This window comes from Aquarana catesbeiana, linkage group LG13 (assembly GCF_042186555.1).
Source record: "Aquarana catesbeiana isolate 2022-GZ linkage group LG13, ASM4218655v1, whole genome shotgun sequence".
Classification (NCBI taxonomy): domain Eukaryota; kingdom Metazoa; phylum Chordata; class Amphibia; order Anura; family Ranidae; genus Aquarana; species Aquarana catesbeiana.
This window is the reverse complement of record NC_133336.1, coordinates 88,523,433-88,540,233: the sequence shown is the minus strand read 5'-3', so window position 1 is coordinate 88,540,233 and position 16,801 is coordinate 88,523,433. Positions and strand designations below refer to the sequence as shown.

The window sequence follows — 16,801 nt, the reverse complement described above, 5'->3', positions numbered from 1 at the left end:
AACCCTTCAGTGAACAAACTGCCTCCTGCCACAGCCAAATTTTGACTCATTAGTCCAGAGCATCTGTTGGGTTGCTTAGCCTTATTTCCATGCCCTATACATGAAAACATAGGAACAGGGGTGCAGAAAAATGGCAGCAGGTGCTCTGGACTGATAAGTCAAAATGTGAAATATTTGGCTGCAGCAGGAGGCATTTTATTCCCAAAGGGCTGGAGAGAGGTACAATAATGTGCCTGCAGGCAACAAAGATGCATGGTGGAGATTCATTGCAAGTTTAGGGCTGCATTTCTGCAAACAGAGTTGAAGATTTGATCAGGATCAATGGTGTCCTCAATGCTGAGAAATACAGGTAGATACTTATCCATCATGTGAAATAAAAAAGCACAGTTCACTGTCCTCTTAAGAGGAATCTTGAACAAACAAAATACTATGCCCCAAAATTGAGAAAAAATAAAGATCATCAATCATAAATGAAAATGGAAACTGTAAATAAACAAATGTGCACATAAAACAACTAAAGGTGAAAGAGTCCCACAAGTGAAAAGGTACTTTGTTAGAATTAGCCCGGTAATTTCCAATCTTCAGCAGTGTTCACACAATAAACCACAGTGTACACAGCACACCCCACCAGTATTCACACACTTCTTACCAGAGAAAAAGATCCCCACACAGAGATCAATAGGCACCTGGATGAAATCCCCGTCATGATCACATAGCAATCTCTAAAATAAAGGTGTGCGATTGGCCCCATATTTATTCTGCAGCAGGCAAATGACCTCAAACAAGCAGCCAATGTGATTAAAAGTTATCTTCAGGGTAAAAAAAGAACAAGTCCTGGAAGTGATGGTTTGGCCCCAACAGAGCCCTGATCTCAACATCATCAAGTTTGTCTGGGATTACATGAAGAGACAGAAGAATTTAAGGCAGCCTACATACACACGATCTGTGCTTAGTTCTCCAAAAACTGGGTGCAAATATACCTAGAGGAATTGATGCAGTTTTGAAGGCATAGAGTGGTCACACCAAATATTGATTTAAATTTGGATTTATCTTCTGGTAATTCAGTTTACAGCATTTTTTCATAACTGCCTAAAACTTGCACAGTACTGTACAGATACTATATATATATATATATATATATATATATATATATAGTAAGTTTGGGCTTTAGATATACTTAAATTCTGCATTTTTAATGGTCATCAATGAGTTAATAAAATAAAAACATTTTTGTTGTGAATTTTAGTACTCTGTATTAAAAACAAACAGTTTTCTCACCTCATGGCATTTAAAGAAATCTGAAGACTCTACAATTGTTCTGATTTCCTGCAGTCGATTCAGATATTTATGCTGCGGATGATAAAAAAACAAACACATTACAAATATATTTTGACTTTTACTCTAAGGCCTCATTCACACGAAGCGGACTCCGCTTCCATGGAGCCCACCTCGGTCCGCCAGCTCAGCGGGAGATCTCTCCATTGATCTCTGCTGAGCCGGCGGATGACAGGTCCCTCTCTGTTCACTGAGCGGGGAGGGGCTTGTCAGGCGCCGCTGCTGCCTATGGAGGGATCGGATGAAAACGGACAGCATGTTTTCATCAGATCTTACGATCCGATAGCGACGGATACGGACGTAGGATCATCCATCTGCTTTTAGCGGATCGGACTGGGGCGGGTGTCAGCGCTGACATCCGTCGCTCCATAGGCTAACATGGAGCGCCTGTTCAGGTCCGCCGTCAAAACTGACAGGCGGACCTGAACGGTCCGATCGTGTGAAAGGGGCCTAAAACAGTGTGAAGAGCAAAAATGATATAAACTGCAAGCAAATCAAACTTTGGATTACTGAAGTGAGAGCCATGTGAAATTCTACTTTGCATATAGCGCGTTATGTGCTTTATAGCCCATGTGTGAGCGGCCCCGAAGTCTTCTGGGACCTGTCATGTCCCAAAAAAACTTCAGGAGGGAGGGCGGGCAGAAGGAGAACTTCCGTTTCCGATTGTCTAGAAGGTTGGAGCGCAAGTGGGAGCAGATGCCTGTCAAAATCGGGTACCCACCCCCCCTTCCCAAAAACTCTATTTCACCAACAGGAGCAGGGGAGAAGGCCTTAAAGCAGAACTTTCCTTTTTGGGTGGAGCTCTGCTTTAAGTCATAAAATCCTAACTTTCCTTAATGGCACATTTATACCAGAACAACCCTGGAGGCTCGTACAGTGGAACAGAAAAAAATTTAGCATCTTCCTGGACTGACCATTGAGTTTCACTTACTAAAGGAAAGTAGACTTCACTTTGCAAGGAAATTTCCCCCAGAGTTTAGTCAATGTGATGAAGATTTACTTAGCAAAGAATACCCAAATCACATGCAAGGAAAATATAACAAAGAATTTTGGCTTGCAAATGATCAGATGATGGACGTCAGCTGAGCTTCACCTCATTCGCTAATCTCTGGGGCAAATTCCCTTGCAAAGTGAACAGCCTATTTGCATTTCATAAATTAATCGCATCATCTCATTGTAGGTTAAGGATAAGTAGGTGGGCTTTTGTACTAACAGACAAACAAAGGGAGCTTAAAAAAGTTAATAATTTATAGAATGGAACAGCAACATGTGGTGACCAGTGCCAGAATATGTATGTAGGCATGTGCAGTCTATCTTCTCCACTGCAGGTGATGCTTGTCCATACATGCAATGCAGATGGGAGAAGCTATGCTTCTCTATGATTTCCATGTGACCCTGATCCCTGAGTTTGGCGCACTTTATGTGAGTGAACAGACTAGGGACAGGTTCTCCATCTGACAGGGACAGTGGCAGCAGTAGGTAAAGGTTCTGGTGGGGTAGGGAAAGGGCAGGGACTGCGTGTATCTCTTCAGGAAGTTTACAATTTGGGTCGGACTGGCCAGGCTACCCTTTGCTCCTCGTGGCAGACGCATTTGGCATCCTTGAGTCTTCTGACAGCTGTTAATTCTCTGTATGTGAATTGTGGCTTCGGCTGGCTGAGCTTCCCACCAGGCCTGTTTGTGCTGTTGACTTCTGTTGGAAATCAGCACTCCATGTGTGTTTACTGCCTGTCACACCACACTGCACCTACCCAACATGTATTCAACTCTGTTCAATATAATTATCACTAAGGTTAAAGCATTTTTGGAAGTTTCATCAACATTTCTAATTAATAAGTCCTCCTTTTTTTGAGCTTTATCACTGTTGGCACCCATCTGTTCTTTGACTAAGCCTAGATTTTTGCTTGCTTTGAAGTTTTATTTTGCAGAACCAAACCTAAATCCCTGTATTGATCAAGCTGACTTTTGCTGAATGTCATTTCCAAACCCCTGAATGAGAACACTTCAGTTGAGATCCATGAGCTTCTATTTTTTAGTTCAGAGATTTGGACTTTGGCCATGTTTTAGAGCACATAAATTATTTGTGTGAATTCTGACAAATTAGCATTAAAGCGTATCTAAACCCAAAAAACAAAAACAAAATGTAATCCAGTGGAGCTTAACAGTCCTTAGATGTGGTGGCTGCATTGATTTTTTTTTCCCAGGCTTTTTTTCTTCTATTGCTATTTTCACCTGTGATCCTTCCAGTTATATACCATACTTCCTTTTGTAGGATGACTCACTGCACTGTATCTAAGGAGAGGCAGCATTGTTACCCTAAGCTGCTCTCCTGATTTGGACTAAAAATATTCCTCATCTAAATAACACGGGAGGAGATGTTTTGTAGTTCAGAGACAATGGTGGGAAAAGCTGATAACTTTTCAGTGAAAGGGAGTTTAAAAAGACACGCGGCCATTCACTGAAATTGGAAGAGAAGCGGTTTAACCTTAAACTGCATAGAGGGTTCTTTACTGTCAGAGTAGTAAGGATGTGGAATGCTCTTCCACAAGCAGTGGTATCAGTAGGGAGCGTCGATAGTTTAAGAAAAACTAATAGATGAGCACCTTAACGATCACAACATACAGGGATATACGATTTATTATTGACATAAACTGATGTACACTAACACTATGGACGCAAATGCTGGATTCGGGAGCACGCCTGCAGGGTAACCCTCTCGGGAGAGCGCTTCTCCTAGGGGGTTATCTCATGTGGGGAGGAGCCGAGAGAGCCGAGGGACCCCAGAAGATGACGATTGGGGCCACATTGTGCAAAACTAGCTGCACAGTGGAGGTAAGTATGATATGTTTGTAAAGGCTCGTTTTTAATTTTTTTTTAAATAACAATCACTGTAAAAGGCTAAATATCTTATTAAAGTGGAAAGTGCAATGAAACTGGAAAAGCAATAACTAACCAAGCTTATGAAACTTCCCTGTTCATGTCATTTAACCCCACCACAGGAAGCATGTAAAATGTGGCCATCACTGAAAAAAATTACTTTCTAAATAAGTGTTACAGTATATCAACTAAATTAAATAAAAACACACAAGATTTCATTTTAGGCTGTTTAACAAGGTAACTTACCAGTATAACTTTGTTGCCATCAATAAATCCAAGAAAAGCTTTATGGATTTGGTCTCTTGATTTTGTGGTCTTGAAGTTTGTATTGCATGTCCCATCACCTTTCTGCAGAAGAAAATAAATGTTTTAAGAAAGATTTCAGTTTCTCAATACTTCAAAATGTACAGCACTGTGGGTGATGGGCAAATCTGCCAAGACAAAAGATGTACCCTAAAGTCATAGTGACTCTGATACTGCGAGACCTGCCAACAGATTTATGCAGCTAAGATGACTATCAACTTCACTGCATGCATATATATATATATGCATGCAGTGAAGTTGATAGTCATATATATATATATATATATATATATATATATATATATATATATATATATATATATATATATTTTTTTTTTTTTTTGGGTGTATGTAAAAGGTAAAATAATATTAATAATCAAAAATAATAATAAACATCATACATAGTCTGGCCAAAAAAAGACAAGTCCATCTAATTCAACCAATAAAAAGAAAGAAAAAAAGGTACACATACAGTATATATTGTGCTCCTACTTTCCTGTTTGAGCGGACAATATGGTGTATTTTACACTTTAAAATCCTACGTACATGGTGTTAGCCCTGCCAACTTCTGATGGATTACAAAATACACAGCTCTCTCCTCATCATTTCCTTAAAGTGATACTAAAGTCTTGTCTTTTTTTGTTTAAAAATAACAAACATGTTATACTTACATGCTCTGTGAAATGGTTTTGCACAGAGCAGCCCAGATCCTCCTCTTCCCGGGTCCCTCGCCGGCGCTCCTGGGCCCTCCCTCCTGCTGAGTGCCCCCACAACAAACAGCTTGTTATGGGGGCACCCGAGCCGAGCCGCTGCTCTGTGTGTCCATTTAGACACAGAGCCGCCGCTCGGCTCTGCCCCCTCTGATTCGCTTGCTGACTTTGATTGACAGCAGCGGGAGCCAATGGCGCCCACTGTGTGTTTCAGCCAATCAGAAGGGAGAGTACTGAGCAGCAGAGTCTCTCGTGCAACCTCGCTGGATCGAGATGGGCTCATGTAAGTATGAGGGGGGATGCTGCACACAGAAGGTTTTATATCTTAATGCACAGAATGCAACTCTTTCATCTTTTCCATGAGGACGGACTGCATGGAGCCAGCTAAACTTACACTACATGTTCAGAGGAAATCCTAATCCTTCTGAGGTTTATCCCTAGCCAGGGGTCACATCTCCACAATACAGTGATAATTGGTGAACAGCGTGCTTAATCCAAGCGAAGGTGGTGTGCTTTTCCTTTGATGGTTCCACCCTGAAAGGCCCCGACCGGGTTAAGGTCGCAAGCTTCTTTAAGCTTGCCGTTTGGTAAGCGTGCATTCTTATCAATACCACAGTGGTGCGGTGAAGGACATATTGATTTATTTGTATTTCCACCTATCTACGCTTCCCACTTTATCCACTATTTATGATCGATTTTGGATAGGACTTTTTTACCTTTGTTTATTATGTACTTTTATATGAACTTTGAAGCCTATCTCAAATTTGGGTCTAATATTTAACTTATCTGATTTGGTTATATCATATACACCTTTTTTTTTGTCACAGCGCTGCTCTTTTTGTATTTATTATGTAATGTGTGTATCCCACTTTCAGCGGCTGCTCTTGTGTTTGGCTTTGATCAGTGAATTGTCACTTTTTGTTTTTTCAATTTTGTTTCTCTCAGTATGTTTTTTACGCACTAGTTTCCGTTTACAGCGCAGTGATTTGTCTTTTCTTTTTACAACTACTTTAACCACATATACAGGCATCTACTGCAAGGCTCCGCTGTTCCTGGATCAACCAGCGTGGTGAATGGGTTTATGCTGGGTGATTCAGGAACAGCGGAGCTTTGCAGTAGATGCCTGTATATGTGGTACCGCATGTAACCTTTTCCATGGTGAAAGGAATCTAATGGATGGTTTGAGAAACTCCCTATAACCTCGGCCACCAAGCAGCACCCAAGCCAGATTTACTTATGTTTACCCCGTGTTTGTTTTATTATACAACCACATGAAAATTAGTGAGCTGGGTACGCTGTGTAATCCTTGCCATATATAGATCACTTTGATAATTGGCAATACATCCTTGCATCCTCCACTGCATTCTGGACACCTGTTTTTCTTGCACAATTTTTGATTTCTACTATGATTATAATGATAATATATGCCTAAGCTCCTGAAGAAACGTTCTTACGTGCAACATGTAGAGTTGAGCTACAGCACACCTCCCACCATCCAACACCAAGCCTGATGTAACAATTTAAATGTGCCTAGTATATGGTTCTTCATGAATAGACAGTTCAATATTATTGTTGGTGTATTAGGCGGTGTGCTATGTGTCTATTAGGCAACATTTCTTTATTGTGAATGGAAAACATTTTTAACATTTGTACATTTTTATAATATGTAATAAAGATAATTGAATTTTATTAACATTTTTACTGTGGTGCCTTCAAAGTCCATCATCAATTTTTCCATTTAATACTGATATCAGTACTATCTACTACTACTGAACCTGGGGCTGCTTTAAGATGATAGTTTTAACAATCCCTGATCTCTTCAAAGGGTGGTCCACCTCCTCCCACATAGTCCTATTGGCCAGTAGTGTTATCCATCATAATTACATAGCAGAAAAGGAAAAAAGATGTGGCTAGGCTGGCTTTGCAGTGTAGCATACAGATATACAAAGCCAGTAGTTGTATTCAGGCCACCACATGAAACCCATAAACTGACATTAGCTTTGATTTGGCTGACCTTTTAAATTGCCATGAAGCCTGAAACAAAAACTGACATTTCCAGAAAAGATAGTAATAAAACAGAACAGCTCATCAGAAAAAAAATAGCAAATACAAAGTGCTGATAAGCAGTGGTGGTATTTTCCTGAGGCTCAAGTATGTGCTGCACATTTGAGTGTAATCTGAAATGACTCATTATATGGCTTAAAGTGGTTGTAAACCCTTACAACACACTTTTATCTACAGGTAAGCCTATATTAAGGCTTACCTGCAGGTGCTGTAAATATCTCCTAAACCTACACGGTTTAGGAGATATTTACAATTCCCCGTACAAGGATTTCTTCTACGCATGCGCCGACCTGGGCATGCGCCGACCTGCGCATGTGCCGTGCCGTTCCAAGTAAAGGTCATGCCGTGACCCCAGAAGGAACATGGACGCTTCCAGCCGGCGAGGAAATTCGGGACATCGCAGGCTTCGGTTTCAGGTAAGTGACACATAATGGGCTACTATGCGATGATCCCTTTGCAGGGAAACAAAGAGGAAGTCATCAGGGTTTACTTCCTCTTTAAACTATGCCAGAAACTAAGAATGCTTAGAGAAATAGAAGTGTTAATAGTGATATTTTTACCAATTACCAAAATGGGAAAAAAAATGAACAGAAGAGAAATCCAAATCTAATCAATATTTGTGACCACTCTTTGTGTTCAAAGCAACATCAATTCTTCTAGATATACTTGCACACAGTTTTTGAAAGAACTCGGCAGGTAGGTTTTTCCAAACATCTTGGAGAACTAACCATGAATCTTCTGCGGATGTAGGCAGCCTCAAACCCTTCTGTCTCTTCATGTAGTCCCAGACAGACTCGATGTTGAGATCAGGACTCTTTGGGGGCCAAACCATCACTTCCAGGACTCCTTGTTCTTTACACTGAAGATAGTTCTTAATGATATTGGCTGTATGTTCGGGGCTGTTAAGCTGCTGCAGAATACATTTGGGGGCCAAATCACACTCCTCCCTTATGGTATGACATGATGGATAAGTATCTGCCTGCATTGCTCAGCATTGAGGACACCATTGATCCTGACCAAATCTCCACCTTGATTTGCAGAAATGCAGCCCTAAACTTGTAACGACCCTCCACCATGCTTCACTGTTGCGCCTGCAGACACTCATTATTTGTACCACCCTCCAGCTCTTATGGGAACAAACTGCCTCCTGCTACAGCCGAATATTTCACATTTTGACTCATCAATACAGAGCACCTACTGCCATTTTTCTGCAAACCCAGTTGCTATGCTTTTGTGCATAGTTGAGTCACTTAGCCTTGTTTCCATGTCAGAGGTATGGCTTTTTGGCTGCAGTTTTTCCATCAACACCACTTCTGGCCAAACTTCTCTAGGCAGTAGAAGTAAGAGAAGCATAATGTGTCTTTCCTTTGCATTAAGTTTCTTTGGCCGACCATTGTGTCTACAGTTCTCAATGTTGCTGTTTTTTGTGATTCTTCAAAGCTCTTCTTCAGAGCTTGAACAGTACATATTGAAAAACCCCCGTCTGCTTTGAAATCTTTGCCTGGGAGAGACCTTGCTGATGCAGTATAACTACCTGTGCTCAGTCTTGCCATGGTGTATGACTTGTGACATGCACTTGCTTGGTATAATTTGTTAATCATACACCCGACTAGAATCCTACAAAATCCCTGACTTTGTGCAATGGTACAAAATGTGCAAGTGAAAGAATTGATGCTGGGGGACCCCCAGACAAGGGGTAGACAAAGGGTAGTCAAACCAAATATTGATTTGATTTAGATTTTTCTTCTGTTCGCTCACTTTGCAAATTGATAAAAAAAAAAAAACAAAAAAAAACAATTAAAATATATATTTTTGAAAGCATCCTTACTTTACAGCATTTCTTCACACCTGCCTAAAACTTTTGCACAGTACTGTATGTTTAAAAATACTATGTGGAGGTGTGTTTTTTGTGAGTAACTGACTTATATAAACCAATAGTTATTTCAAATACAGTTGAAGAACATAAATGGGTATACTGTATATGCGATTCTCAAATGTTTCATGACCTGAGTTTATCTGACCACATATGCTAATTTTTAGACTCTTTAGTCTCTGTTCTTCTTAGTGTTAATGATTAGGGATGGGCGAACGGTTCAGCCTGAGCATAAGTTCGGGCCGAACATTGGGTGTTCGGATGTTCTGCGAACACCGAACAATATGCGGTGTTCGGGGAAACTTCGGAATAACGTTAAAGTCTATGGGACACTAACATGAAAAATCAAAAGTGCTCATTTTAAAGGCTTATATGCAAGTCATTGTCATAAAAAGTGTTTGGGAACCTGGGTCCTGCCCCAGGGGATGTGTATCAATGCAAAATGTATTTTTTTTAAAAACAGCCGTTTTTTCGTGAGCAGTGATTTGTTTAATGCTTAAAGTGAAACAATAAAAATGAAATAGTCCTTTAAATATCGTGCCTGGGGGGGTGTCTATAGTATGCTTGTAAAGTGGCACATTTTTCCCGTGTTTAGAACAGTACAACAGCAAAATGACATTTCTAAAAGAAAAATATCCCACGAAGTCCATTCATCTTCTTCTATTGCTTCGCCAATGGAACAAAAAAAAAAAAAAAAAAACCTGCCACCGATCCGTCTCTATGGGAGGCGGATCGGTGGGTTTTTTTTTTCTAAATTTTTCAGTCTGTTGGCGGAGCGATAGGAGAAGACGAATGGACTTCGTGGGAAATTTTTATTTTTTAATAAAGGACTTGTCCCAAGCTGTGTCTTGTTTTTTTTTTTTTTTTTTTTTAACATTTTGACACTTTTTTTGTGAAATGGTACGGGTACAATGTACCCGTTACCATTTCACACAGGGGGGAGGCTGGGATCTGGGGGTCCCCTTGTTAAAGGGGGCTTCCAGATTCCAATAAGCCTCACCGCCCGCACACCCACCGGGCAAGGGTTGTGGGGATGAGGCCCTTGTCCCCATCAACATGGGGACAAGGTGCTTTGGGGGGCTACCCCAAAGCCCCCTCCCCATGTTGAGGGCATGTGGCCTGGTACAGTTCAGGGGGTGGGCGCTCTCTCATCCCCCCCTCTTTTCCTGCAGCCTGCCCGGTTGCGTGCTCGGATAAGGGTCTGGTATGAATTTTGGGGGGAACCCCTACGCCATTTTTAAAAAAAATTTGGCGCAGGGTTTCCCTTAAAATCCATACTAGACTTGAAGGGTCTGGCATGGATTTTGGGGGGGACCCCTACGCCATTTAAAAAAAAAATTGCTGCAGGGTTCCCCTTAATTTCCATATCAGACCCGAAGGGCCTGGTATGGATTTTAGGGGGACCACGCAATTTTTTTTTTTTTTAATTTTGGTTCGGGGTTCCCCTTAAAATTCATACCAGACCCAAAGGGCCTGGTAATGGACTGGGGGATCCCATGCTCTTTTTTTTCAATGAGTTTTATCTATATTGCTGAGATCTGACAATTCATTACATCCGCGAGCAGTTTTGAATGACAATTTTTCCTTTAGAAATATCATTTTGCAGCGGTACTGTTCTAAACACGGGAAAACTGCGCCACTTTACAGGCATACTATAGACACCCCCCAGGCACGATATTTAAAGGAGTATTTCATTTTTATTGTTTCACTTTAAGCATTAAAAAAAAATCACTGCTCCCGAAAAACGTCCGTTTTTAAAAAATAAGTTTGCATTGATACATGTCCCCTGGGGCAGGACCCGGGTGCCCAAACACTTTCTATGACAATAACTTGCATATAAGCCTTTAAAATGAGTACTTTTATTTATTATATTTATTATTCATGTTCGTGTCCCATAGACTTTAACGGTGTTCGTGTGTTCTGCCGAATTTTTTGCCTGTTCGGTATGTTCTGGCGCAAACCGAACCGGGGGGTGTTCGGCCCATCCCTATTAATGATCCTTTACAAATATGCTAATGCCCACCACAGTGGCATAAAAACTCAATCGCAAACTAGGTTCTTCTACAATATCTCTTAGGACAGTGTTAAGGTATCTGTAGTAGAATTGCCAATCGGGTCCAAAAGCCATGACTATTATAATGGATGGAGAGTGGGCGAGGACAGCTGGCACTGGTTCAAAGTCATGCCCTTAAAGGCTGTCGGTAAGGCAACTAAGTGGATTCCAACAATATTGTTCAGTATCCTTCCTGAACTTAGTGTGGCTCTGCCCCGTCAACTGAAAGCCGGCAATGGCCCACTGTCAGCTGACTCTGTGCCGCAGAAGGATATTGGTAAAAGTACCCTTGTGACCCAAAAGAGAATCTTTTAAACAAAGTATTATACTATTTGCCTGAAATTATAGAGTAAAACAATATCCCTGGATTTCCCATGGCCATTTATTTGAGGCAAAATAGAGTCCAAATGGGAAAATAATTTTACTTTTCATACTCAAAGATTCTGATCATACTTAAATTGTCTTCTGTGAACGGCTTTCCTTTAGGGAAGTACCGTATGATCTATGAATGTGTAATACAGTTTTGCACATGTGATCCCTATGGAGAAAATGAGGCAAATACAGTTGTGTTTTCTGGACAGCCTGACCTTTATTCCTTCAATCCGAAAGCCCAAGGTGGACGTTGAGCTGATAGTCTCTCTCCACTGCATGTATCTGGGTTTAGTCACACCTTGTTGGGCTTTCTCCTCCTCCGTAGGGGCATGAGGATCCACCTCAATCATTTTTTTATACATATCCTTTCTTAGCTTTGGTTTTCCACGGGCTTTCGTCAACTCCTCCTCCAAATATGTCCTGCAGGAAACATAGAATCAATATGGTTTACTTTTCTCTGCTGTTAACTGGGTATGTGGAAAACATGACTTGTGATAGTATGTACCTTTATGTAGACCCATTGAGCACCTGGCATCACTGGAAATTATTATTATTATTATACAGGATTTATATAGTGCAAACAGTTTGCGCAGCGCTTTACAACATGAGGGCAAACAGTACAGTTACAATACAACTCAATGCAGGAGGAATCAGAGGGCACTGCTCATTAGAGCTTACAATCTAGGAGGGAAAGTCAAGTAATACAAAAAGGTAATAACTGTGGGGGATTATCTGACGCAGAAAATAAAAGTACAGTTGTTAGGTGGAGGCAGAATAGGCTTCTCTGAAGAGGAGGGTTTTCAGGGATCGTCTAAAAGGAGAGATAGACAGATTGGGGTAGGGAGTTAAATAGGATAGGAGAGGCTTGGGAAAAATCCTGGCGGCGAGCATGGGAGGAAGTGATGAGGGAGCTAGAGAGAAAGAGGTCATGGGAGGAACAAAGAGAACGGGTAGGTTGGTATTTGGAGATTAGGTTAGTGATGTAATTACCTCAACTTGCTACCTATAGGCAGGGACAATGCGGCTGAATTGTTGAAATCAGGTAGTCTTAACATGGCACAGCCAACTTAATAAAGAAGGTATTTATATTTAAAAATCTAGAAACAACTCCATTTTAGGATTGTGGGCAAAGACACGCAAATCCTTCTTTTGTACCCCTATGCCAACTGTTCATGTAGAACTAAGAGTGTAAAAAACAAATACCGCCAAATATTACAGAGCCATTTATTATAAACTGCACACAGCTGTAAGGCCCCTTTCACACTGAGGTGCTTCTAAACTGCCAGTAAAACACTGAGTGCTTTTGAAGAGCTTTTCAGGTGCTTTTGAAGAGCTTTCCAGGTGCTTTTGAAGAGCTCCAGATAAGCAGTGCTTCCCCTTTTGGGTGGACCTCTGCTTTAAGGCAAAACAAAATATTCAGAAATAATTAAACCATAAGAAAAGCAGCAGCAGCATACATGTAATGGCATTTTCTGTTCTAAATGCCCTTCTTCGCAGAAAAGATAACAATCCACATAGGATACCAGCCTTTGCGGCATATGGACTACTAAATCAATAATGATGATTAGTTATTAGCAGCTGGAAACTTAGTTCTGAGAGCTAAGAGACTTTTGAAGCCTTCATGAAGGAGAGAACCAAGTAGACACAAACCTTACTAAGACTGTGTTTCTCTATTTCGGTTCTCTTGTAGGCAGTGGCGCCCCGTCCATACGGGCGCAGCCCCCCTAATCTACATGCATGGCGTCGGACGCATGAATTTCAACTGGGGTTTTTTTTTTTAAGCACGTGATTAGAGCCTGAGACTCGAATTGGCTTCAAAGAAGGGTGGGTATTGAGAACCAGCAGCCACTGCTTGTAGGCCTCATGGGTTTTGGCTTGTAAGGGCATTATGTACACAGACCTTTTACAAGAAATGTGAAATATTTTCAGCAAGCTTTGGGAGCTTTTCTAAAGTCCTTATAGCACCCTTTGGCTCCAGTTTGGGAAAGTGTAACACAGATCATACAAGGGAACAAATTCAAATAAGCTGCTTGCTGGTTTTCAGCAAGTTTAAAGTGGTTGTAAACCTCAGATATGAAATATGAACAAAGCACATCCCTATTTCTGTCCGCTGCCTCATTTCTCTTTTATAAGGATGAGTCACTTCTGTGTGAAGGTGGGGGGGTGTCCACCCCCTCCAATCAGCTCTCAGAGATCTTCTCACTGATGTAACTTCAGTTTCCTGCCCCCTGCTTTTTAGAGCTGAGAGATTCTGTGTAAATTCTGCACTTTGAATTAATGTAAGGGTAAGCCCGTTTTAGGCAAACAGGTACAACTTATGTCGAAGGATTTGTTTCATCTCTGTGTATCACCTGAGGCCAGTCACTTCACTAGGTATGTGTGAAGGTTTACAACCATTTTAAGTAGTACTGCTAGCAACTTGTATAATTGACAGTCAGAACTTCCCTTATGACACCCCCTGCTTATATAATGTGTAAAATGCTGTATTGGACATTTTAGTATTTGTTTGAATTATTTATGAACAAATATATTATTAGATCATTACTAAAAACAATTACAAAAATAACAGATGCAACTATGTACAGTTTACACCCACATCTCAAAGCCAGTATAAAAGCTCTTCAGAAAAAAAAAAAAGTGCTAATTACCTGACCGGATATTCCTTGACAAAGGTCATACTTTCATAACATTCTGCACAATAGCAACCTTCCCCATGCACTTCTCTTTCTAAATAATAAACTTCTTTACTGTAAAAGGGATGTTGTAGCTATTGTTTCTCATCTATTTTCTGTGTACACAGGGTACAGAGAGTACAATGTGACAATTATGCCAGATATGCTGACTTCCAGTTATATGTATGCTAATATACCACTATTGTGAATAATCAAAACCTCAACAGCTACATATCATATTGAAAAATCACTTGAGGTAGTCAGGAAAATTGTGCAATGTGCACCTTTGTGCCTTGTAATCAGGCCCGGACTGGGACAAAAAATAGGCCCGGGCATTTTGGACTAGGCAGCCTGACCACTGGGGGGAGGGGGTGGAGATGGGGGGGCGGGCATTCGTGTATGGTGGTTGTGACGGGATATTCATCCTGAGAGACAGCCCCAGTCCAGCACCGAGACAGCCCCAGCCCAGCAAAGAGACAGCCCCAGCCCAGCAAAGAGACAGCCCCAGCCCAGCAAAGAGACAGCCCCAGCCCAGCAAAGAGACAGCCTCAGTCCAGCAAAGAGACAGCCTCAGTCCAGCAGACAGTCCCAATCCACCACCTTAACTGCCGCTACAGAGCGGGACTTTGGCTATAACACACACTGGATCAGTTCAGTGCACTAACCATCCTCCCTGTGCAGCCCTCACAGTGTGCCGACAATTGTTAGGAGAGAGGCTGCCATTGTCCCGAGGGAAGGTATATCTCCAGCGGCTGGCCCGGGAGGTGTCTGTCTCCTGCAGGTACTTCTCTCCCGCCTTCTTCTGCACATCCTAGTTTGCTGGCGCCGGCTCTGCTGTAGGCACGGCCGCATAGCGGGAGGTGAGCGGTGGCCGCGGTCTGTGTTAGCCCTGTCAAAACCGCGGTCACCGCTTATCTCCTGCTGTGAGGCCTGGTCATCAACAGGCTGCTCTTCTTAGGACATACAGCCAGATTGTTGCTAAAACTAGCTGCACTTTACAGCTAACACCCCCACCGCTTCAGTGTGAAAGGTGTCTCTAAGAGAGACTGACCAAAGCATGCTTTCATCGTGAATAGTTTAAAATATTGGCAGGCAGGATACAGAAAAAAAAAAAAAGAAAAAAAAAACATTGGCAGGTTGTGACTCACCTTTCTAGTAGTCCAGGCTCTTTCACGACATCAGGCAGAAGGGGTAAGGAGCTGTGAGCTGGGAGACGTGACATGCAGCCCGGCAGCCCCCGGCCCACCAAGCACATGCCCGGTGTGCCCTATGGCCAGTCCAGGCCACCTTGTAATCATGGGCTGCAAACTGTGGCAGATATACATAGATCTGCAACAGATTTATCACTGGAGATAAAGCGAATTTGTATTAAGATGCCCAACAAATGAAGAGTTAGGAAGCGATAAGGGGCAGGTTTTATTCTGACCCAGTGCTACTTTGAAGATACTCAGAAGAAATTTACAAATTAAGCTGTTTAACCACTTCAATACTGGGCACTTTTACCCCTTCCTGTCCAGGCCAATTTTCAGCTCTCCGTGCTGCCGCACTTTGAATGACAATTGCGTTGTCATGCAACACTGTACCCAAATTAAACTTGTATCCTTTTTTTGAGAGAGAGAGAGCTTTCTTTTGGTGATATTTAATCACCACTGGGATTTTTTGCTACATAAATGAAAAAATACCAAAAAGTTTGAAAAAAAAATGTTTTTCTTAGTTTCTGTTATACAATTTTGCAAATAAATATTTTTTGTCCTTCACTGATGTGCGCTAATGAGGCTGCACTGATGGGCATTGATGAGGAGGCATTGATGGGGTTGCACTGATGATCAGTGCCCTCATATCAGTGTAAATATTCTATCAGAATTGCCGGTTACTAGCTCTCCTCTCCTCGCGCTGCGATTGGACACAGCTGATCACGTGGTAATGGGCCGGTGTGATCGGCCCTTTACCACGATCTGTGATCAGCTGCGTCTGTGTGATCAGCTACGTCTGTAGGACACAGCAATCATGGAGCATGCCAGATGCGCGTTGTTCTGGAAGGATGTTTAAAGAACAAGCACAAAGGGAGGAACTAGGACTGGGATCAGGAACCAGTGGAGCAGATGAGAGACAGCAGGATACAGAATCAGGACAGGAATCAGGATCAAGAAAAATCAGCAAGCAGGTATCTGGCCAATAGACAAAACACTAAAGCAAAGATGCAAACCAAGGGAGGGGTTATATAACTTCCCAGCAGCCAGAATCAGGTATAGCCTATTACTGGGATCTGCTGGCTGTTGGGAGACACTCGTTGGTGGCCACCAGAACTCTTCAGCTCTGGGAACCACAGTGCCACCAGCAGGTGATTCAGGTCCTGCAACATCTTCAACATAAGAGAACAAGTCCAGTTGAATTTTAACTAAACTACTAAAAGATAAATCAGCTTGCAGCAAGGAGCCCTAATAAAATTGAGTCTATGGATATTTGAGATAAAGTATAAGTAGCATGTTTGAGAAATTTACACAAATTGCGTGATTTTAGCTCATATCCATTATGGTCTAACT

General features: G+C 41.8%; 1 protein-coding gene across 1 annotated transcript in view; it reads right to left on the bottom strand.

Annotated features, from left to right (window-relative positions):
* ITPKA (inositol-trisphosphate 3-kinase A) overlaps positions 1–16,801 on the bottom strand; it is a 148,329-nt gene that overhangs the window by 14,576 nt on the left and 116,952 nt on the right. Inside the window, exons 4-6 of the mRNA XM_073609129.1 lie at positions 11,802–12,006; positions 4,458–4,559; positions 1,279–1,350 (exon numbers count right to left, since the gene is read on the bottom strand). Of these exons, the coding sequence (XP_073465230.1) occupies positions 1,279–1,350; positions 4,458–4,559; positions 11,802–12,006 (379 nt within the window). The remainder of the gene's footprint in view (positions 1–1,278; positions 1,351–4,457; positions 4,560–11,801; positions 12,007–16,801) is intronic.